The sequence below is a fragment of the Saccostrea echinata genome, unplaced genomic scaffold (assembly GCF_033153115.1).
Source record: "Saccostrea echinata isolate AGI-Se365-2 ecotype Australia unplaced genomic scaffold, CSIRO_AGI_Sech_v1 ptg000023l, whole genome shotgun sequence".
NCBI classification, from domain to species: Eukaryota; Metazoa; Mollusca; class Bivalvia; order Ostreida; family Ostreidae; genus Saccostrea; species Saccostrea echinata.
The window spans coordinates 6,873,254-6,881,476 of record NW_026889772.1 but is presented as its reverse complement, the minus strand read 5'-3'; the positions used below and the strand labels follow the sequence as shown (position 1 = coordinate 6,881,476).

The 8,223-nt window shown below is 34.2% G+C and overlaps 1 protein-coding gene across 1 annotated transcript; it reads right to left on the bottom strand.

The window, feature by feature from the left end:
* Positions 1–2,281: 2,281 nt before the first annotated feature.
* Positions 2,282–5,945, bottom strand: LOC133191635 (heat shock 70 kDa protein 12B-like). The gene is made up of 4 exons (XM_061327380.1): positions 5,657–5,945; positions 5,089–5,307; positions 3,492–3,642; positions 2,282–3,357 (listed from the first exon to the last, which is right to left on the bottom strand). Exons 1-4 carry the CDS (start codon positions 5,927–5,929, stop codon positions 2,282–2,284), a joined length of 1,719 nt encoding a protein of 572 aa, XP_061183364.1. The 5' UTR covers positions 5,930–5,945.
* Positions 5,946–8,223: the final 2,278 nt, after the last annotated feature.

Sequence of the window (8,223 nt, the reverse complement as noted above, 5' to 3'; positions counted from 1 at the left end):
GGAGGGTTTAACTCCAATTTGAACTGGTCTTTCAGAAGTGGGATCTGTCCAAATATATGTTCAATCTGTTCATATAAATCTTTCACAATTAGTAAAGGATTTAAATACATTTCACTTTTTCGTCCTGGAGAGCTAGGGAATGTGCAGAATTGTCCCCACTTAAGTCTACACTGGGGACTATTGACGTAGAGAAGAAAGTAACCCTTGGTGGTCCCCTCTTGTTGTACCATAATGATCGGACTCTCCTTCGTTGTACCAACTTCTACGTCTCGAAATACACATAAAATATCCATTTCAAACTCCATCTCTACCTGTCCATTAGGTCCCCTGGACATGTTGGGGATATTAACTCCTTCTGATGTACAACTCAACCCCAGCCTACCGTGGGTGTCTCTGTAAAGGTTTGTGTAAACAGTTCTTGAGAGCTGCAAAAACGGATGGGAATATTTTAGCAGAGATGTCATCCATCGCTTTAAATCCTTCCTGTCCAAGGAATTTTTCCTTTATGGTATCATTTAAAGCCGACAAAGACTGACCAGAGAGTCGGTCAAGGTCCGAACAATTCTCAACACTCTCCGCCATTGTAATGCAGAGTGCCTCTGTTTATATCTTTATGCTTGAGTGGAAACACTTTCACTCTCAGAGCGCGAAAACTTTAAATTTCTAACACACTTGAATGTCTGTCATTATTTAAAGAGTAATGGTTGTTGCAACAGGGGCCAGTAACGTACTTGATTTACGTGATCATTATGAATACAAAATTTTTATATAAAGTGATCAAGTAAAATCAAGCAAAGTATGTTACTGGCCCCTGTGGTTTGCTTAATGCGTCTCTTACGATAAATTTTCATTCATGTAAGGACGCTACCAATCGCTGGTGGAAGACTTGACTGCTAAACTGGTACTTATGGCCATTGAGCAATGAGAATGAGGGATTTTTTTGTGCCATCAGGACATCGGTGTTTTGTCTCATCAGAAGGGCATGTCTCTAATTACGTCCTGTAGTGGATTCGAACCCGCCAGGTATAAGGATCAACTCTTTACCTAATATTTGAAGGGTGATATTCTTCAAAATGAAATCTAAATCAATTTAAGACATTATACAGTATTGTAGAGCATTATCTTGTGTCTAAAATACGATTTCCAATTAGAAATAATATATATATGTTATCTCCTTTTCAGAAAATAAAATATAAATATTTTTATATAAAACTGAATTGATGTTTCTGTATTCATGCGGCCTTTTTAAAGATATTATTTTAATTGCAGGTATTCAAATCTAGTAGTCTTTCAACCAGAAAAAACATCCGCAAAGATTTGAAAATAAATCCTTCAGGCTATTATTTTTTATCCTAATAATAATGATATTTTACGTTTTCTTAATTGTTAAAGTTGCTAAACTTTTCAGAGTACAGAGGTCTTGAATGTTAAAACATCGACAGTTTACATGTTTATCATTAAAATGGTCATACCTTCTAGTTTTTCATTAAAATGGTCAGACCTTCTAGTTTATCATTAAAATACATGATTTCTTGGAGGTAAATATGTCTGCAGCCGAGAAAAATTTAGAAAATGCCACGGACTATGAGAGGTAAGTATTTCATCATTTTATTCCAAGAATTTCTTTCCGGTATAGCTTTGGAGTGAACTCAATATAAGTGAAAACGCTAATCACCGATATTCCCCTAAGAGTGAGACGATTTAATGGCAGAAGTTTTTAGAGGTGGATCTAAAAGAAAAAAAATTACAAAGATTTTCTTCGAATGTTATTAATAGAATTTATTTCCTTTACGATGATCAATTATTTTGCTGCCATTTATTCTTCTCTTTTGAATGTGGAATTTATTTCAATTTAATTATGAGTTGGAAAATAGCTATTTTTATTTCCTTTAAATTGATCCATTATTTTGCTGCCATGCATTTTTTTTTTAAATGTGGAATTTATTTCAATTTTATTTAGAATTGATTAATCTTGAAAAAAGCGATTTTTGATTCAAGTCCAATAATATTTCTGAATCTAAGGAGAATCCATAGTCTCCAAGCCCTGCTTACACACCACAATTTAAGAAACCCCTACCCTGTATATTTTACTTTCCTCTTGAGAAAAAGCTGAATATGTTGCTAGTAAATCTACAAACACTTCCTCTGAGTACCTTACACGCCAATCAACTGTAACAAAATATATGACAAGAGTCTGATAAAGAAATTAACAAATGAAGACATTCAATAAACGTTTGTGTATAAAACTGGAATCCAATTTAAAACAATTATATACTCTCTGTCATAACAGGAAGTCAACTGTACCGGAAGTTTTATGTCCGGTTGTGTCGTCAATGTACGTGATGTTAAAAAAATCTGTTCCAGTTACCTCTATTTCTACACGTCCTCTCACATAAACTGGCCATTCTCCTTCTGGTGGATTCACGCTTATCATGCCATGAGAACGACACGTGGGGTCTGTGGTATACAGAGGCGACTGAAGTGAGGACGAGAACACCTCTATTTCCTTATGCTCTCTTCTGTCTTTTTGACGATCTTCACCCACGTGACTGATATTAACACCGATAGAACGCTTAGTTCCAATTGCTAAAGGTTCACCTACTTCAAAAAACTTTTCAAAGCAATCATCAGCTCTCCACTGTCCGTCTTCTAAGAAACTTTTCGATACATCATGGACATGGGGGTTGAATTTTTTAAGAACTGCTATTCCGTACGTGTATGGGCAAATTCGAGTTTGGATTACACTTCTATCAAATCCAAAAATTACCGCCCCCTTCAAGACAGCCAATCCTGCGTCTAGAGGAATCTTGATGTCATATCCAGGGAAACTCTCTCTGAATATACTTTGCACCAACTTTGATTCTGAAAATCCTCCAACCATCATCAGAGTCTTTATTTTTTGACACTGTGCATTTTCCTCTACCATGGTCTTCACTAAGTTTATGGTCTGATCACATATTTCCTTAAAATGAGTTTGGAAATACGAACAACTAACATTGATCTTATTTCTCTTCCTTGCCTTAATCATTTCATCCAATTTTGCGTTTTTTATTGCCGTTTCTAAACTTTTGGCATACAGATCCATAAGTGAATTGGGAATATCTAGTGATATCGTTTCGTTTTTGTCTTCAGAAATCCATCTCTTCTTTATTTCAATATTCTGTAACAGATCAAAGAATTCGTCCATATTCTCTTTACAAAATTCGTGAAATAAAGAATCGCCGAAAAGTTCGACAAATAGTTCTAGGAAGCATTTGTTGACTTTGTTTCCTCCCCATGGTCCCCCGGAGGCTTTGTACAGGTTCTGGATCTTACCATCCGGCGAGACTTTCTGAATTGTGATGTCAGAAGTTCCGCCTATGAATAGAAGACAGACAGTTCAATCAGTGAGAGATAAATTCTCTTGGATGGTAAAAATGATATACTTGTCTACGCATATTTGTAGATTACTATACTTAACACACCGAAAAAAGAATCCTTTGGATACCTACCACCTAAATCTACGACAATATATGGCTGATCTACCACAAATTCAGGAGGTTCGTCACTCTCCACTGTTCTATTTGATGTAAGCCGCTTACAATAAAGCGCCGCAGCCTCGGGCTCAAGAGCCAAGTCAAGACGATGTGGACACATCCCTGCCTAAACGGAACGAAATAATAAAGAAAGATTTCATTCCTGTAATCTTTCGGAATGAATTTAAAAAAAAAAAAATAAATATTAGGTTACGTAATGACCCGGTATAAAGTGAAAGCCAATGCATATAGAATATCAGTAATATCCTTCTCGAATCATTGTCAGTTCGATAGGGAAAACTGATAATTAATGTAAATCATTCACATGCTGAAGGAATTACATGTTCTTAATTTTAATTTAGTAAATAGAATAAAAAAGGAATCTTTATAAATGAGAAAATGTAGAACTGCTTCAGACTTCCTTCACGGAGGGCAGCAGCTAGACAAGTAGCAAACTACAGGTATTCCGCTAGCATATTACATCGTTTTTAGACAAAACTTATCTGACAGTGTGATTATAGTTTTTGATTTTTCTTATAAGGAATATGGAGTAATCAAGCTCAAAATCCATTTAGACAATACAAATCGGGAGCAGAGCAAACACAGACCTCCAAAAAACATTAGAGGTGGGATCAGGTGCCATGGAGGAGTGAGCATCCATTGCCGACCGATCACACCCGCCGTATTCTCCTTAGCATGATCGGGAAAAACGTAAAAATCTGTAGACAATTCAGTGTTTAAAAAATGGCCTAACAATTAGTATCATGAAAAATGTCAGTCAGCATTTGATTTTATGATAGGTTGTATTTGCTGACAAGGTCATTGTATCGACCATAAAACTTGCGAAATGATGACTTTAGACGAGACTGTTGATATCCTTGTTTCATCAACGTTTTTGTCAATAGCTTGCCTCGTTTTAGAAATTGTTCATACGTAGAGCATGGTCTTGCGTAACGAATCAACTTGGAGACAAAAACTCCATATACAGGTGATAAAGGTATATTCCTATACATAAGTAAGGGAAGTTGACGATTGAAAAGTTGAAGTCATCACCTTTATCATAAAGCTTTAACTGTTGTTAGGTTACTATAAAAGTCTTTTTCTAGTAAAATATCCAAATATGAAACAGATGTGTAAGACTCTGTGGTATCTTTTATTTCAAGCTCACTGGGACATATCGAGTCGACATAGGAATGGAAGTAACTAGTGTTAATTGGTAATACGTTGTCGATAGACCTAAATGTTGAGTTGAAGGCCACAGCAAGTGTTTTCTCTTTCTCATGGAGAAGATTTGAATAATTTTGCTTCATATGAATACAAATATGGACAATTATTTCATTCTAGGGGATTTTTGATTATTTTCCGTTCAGACGCATTTTTTATCTAATTTAACTTGGGGCGCAAATTAATAATAATAATAATAATAATATTTAAAGGCACATGGTGATCAAAACATTAAACATTTAAGAAAAACTTTAAGGTTATTCAATTGAAACTAGTTTTCAATTTACAAGATTCCGTCGAGATCCAGGAAAAATGGCTATACTAGATCTGTTTTAATACTTTAATTTACCATGACGGCAGCCTCTCTCATGAACTGTTTGGCACCATCATTCCATATTGCCGGGACCGTCACAACATAGAAGATAAATTCCTCCAAAATACCCATGTTACGTCCTTGTAGCATGTCCAGAAAATGTCCACGAAGGAATTTTAAGGATTCTGCAAATATTTTTTGAGCTGATGCATATTTTCCATGGATGTCTTGAATCATTGAATGTCGTGTCAAATTCTGAAGACGGAACAAGTAATATCGCATTATTTATATACTACTTCAACTTGACATAAAAGAATTCAATATAATTATGTTTTCTTTTACTTCATTTTGACAATTTCCTCGTTAATTATAAAAGAAATGCAAAGGAGACGTGTAATCGGTAATTTTTCACAAAGGTAAAAATCACTAAAAAATGTTTTTCTTTACGTGTGGAATAATTTTCTTTAAATCCAAACAATATCTTTAAAAATTAAAAGATTAGCAACAAAACCAGTGCATTTATAATTTATACTCATAATATACATGTATATATACTCAAGTATACACCCTGTAAGTAAAACAATTCAAGTCATTATCAACAAACCATATCATATAAATCCATTTTGAAATCTTTGAAATAAAACCAATCTGCATCTTTTTCATCTTCGGTTAATTTCGAAAACTTTTTACTTGCTGCATGTCCGAAGGCCTGGAAATTCATGACGGGGTCCAGCAGGATTGCCGTCGGAGTCTTTTGAGAGAGCACCTCGCTTTCCCAGTGACTGGCGTAAATTTCAGACCCATTGTTTGTGAGATTTTCTCTCGGAGCAAAAGCATATCCGGAATATGATGTCCCAAGATCAATAGCACAAATCATTGCACATTTCGTCGACATTTTGCAACCCACTAATGAAGAAATTTTGACATGCACATCTTTTTGTGAATTACACAGAAGAATTTATTCTAGACCATTAATTAATCGACAGAACACCTATCTACTTTCGATTTACCTAAAGTCATATACGGGAGCTCATTATGGACAATGGAACTCACCTTTAAATATGATTGAACATATTTTGCCAAGTACATTTAGTTGTGCAAACCCTCCCATATTAATGTATTCAAAATTTATTTTCGATATAGCAATTAACCTTTATGATATTAAATACGGCGAAACAAATTTTATATGAAATAGCAATTTGGAATAAAACAAATGTCAGCAATATCAGCCTTAACCTATTTTCAATTCAGTCGGAAGTCATGAATTTAAGTTACTGTACGTATAACGGATAGAAATCCTTACAAAGGATCCAGTAAAAATTCGATCAAGCCCCTATCTTTAATTTCTCCTAACAAAAAATTAACTGGTGTGAAGTAAATTCGAAATTTCTGTGCTACAACATATTCAAGAAGTCGTTTTAATCAAATGTGGATTCTAGAAAGTAAAGTTAAAATCACAAAATCAGTTTTTCCCCCCAAAATCAATAGCATTAAAACGTATGATTTTTCAACAATTTATACAGCCATTCCACACACACACACACAAATTAAAGACAAGACTTTTGACTTCAAAGACAAACTGCTTCTTCAATAAAAATGTAACTTGATTTTCATACCATGTAATCGGTCATTTACAATTTAAACTAACTTTGTTAAAAACCATTTTGATTTACACACTAGTACTCTACATTAAATTGATATGAAAAGCTGCCGGAGTTCCTAAATTACATCTATGTAATCTTTGGAGACCAGGATTTCTAACAATCTATTGGAATTCCAAAGGGCCCTTATTGTGCCCCTTTACTAGCCAATATGTTTTTTATATTCTTACAGTATGAAGCAGAATTTATTCAAAAACTCCTACGTGAGAAGAAAACCTTCAAATTGACGTTTAAGCCCTGTTCACATGTGCACATTTACTCACAAGTGTATTCCAAAATTCTCCAAGCATCAATTAATTCTACAATAATTTTATTGGACATTTTACTATAAAAAGGAGGGTAAAGGTAATCTAACAACAAAACTTTATGACAAACGTGATTAATTCAACTTTTCTATTGTCAACTTCCCTTTCTTGTGCAGCAATATACCCTTATCACCTGCATATGGGGTTTATATCTCCCAGTTGATTCAATACGCAAGAACATGCTCCACGTACGAACAATTTCTAAAACAAGGCAAGCTACTGACAAACAAGTTTATGAAACAAGGATATCAACACTCTCGTTTAAAGTCATCATTTTGCAAGTTCTATGGTTCGATGCAATGACCTTGTCAGCAAATACAATCTATCATTAAGTCGAATGCTGATTAACGTGTTTCATACTAATTGTTAGGCCATTTTTAAAACATTGAATTGTCTACGGATTTTTCCGTTTGCCCGATCATGACATTTGATCCCACCTATGATGTTTTTTAGAGGTCCATGTTTGCTCTGCTCCCGATCTGTATTGTTTCGATGGACTTTTGAGCTTGATTACCGTTCATTATCGCCATATATCATATACGAATATCATTTCAAACTAGATGTTTGATTGTGCTTTCTTTTAATTTCACGCTCAAAGAAGCATCATACTGTAATCCCAATGCTTTATTGAAATGAATGAATTCCCTCTCTCCAGTATAAGGCAATTTTTAAGAAAATCATGATTAAAAAAATTAATAAAATTGAAGATTATAGATTATATACGTATTTACTCACAGTACATAAAATCACGCTAGAACGCATAGTAAATTTACTTTTGTGCATGAGCTAATTTGCTCATGAGTAATATACTCAAGAGTAAAAATCTCGCCCTACAAACACAGTATTATAAGAAGAATGCGATTTTTTACCTGTCCATGCAGTTCCCCTTTTCCTCACTATTCTTTGTCCAAATGCTACTTAAAACAAAATATGAATTTAACAGCAGAAGGTCAACATTCTTTCTAATATATGATAAAATTCACTTTTCTTGGAAGTAACTCAATGTTTTTACAAACAAATTCAATACCTGCACACATTGTAAATTTTGTTACGTATTCGCTTGGCTGAAAATACACCAGGAATAAATTTACTCACGTAAAAATTAATTTGCACCTATAAGTTAAATGCTGACTGATGTTTTTTATGCTAATTGTTAAGCCATTATTTACCAATTGAATTGTCGACGGATTTTTCCGTTATTTCCC

Excerpts from the sequence above, each read along its gene's own strand:
- LOC133191635 (XM_061327380.1), bottom strand. The coding sequence starts at position 5,929 with ATGATTTGTGCTATTGATCTTGGGACATCATATTCCGGATATGCTTTT. Across the intron at positions 3,643-5,088 it reads TGAGAGAGGCTGCCGTCATG|GCAGGGATGTGTCCACATCG; the intron begins GTAAATTAAAGT and ends CGTTCCGTTTAG. Across the intron at positions 3,358-3,491 it reads TATTGTCGTAGATTTAGGTG|GCGGAACTTCTGACATCACA; the intron begins GTAGGTATCCAA and ends TTCTATTCATAG.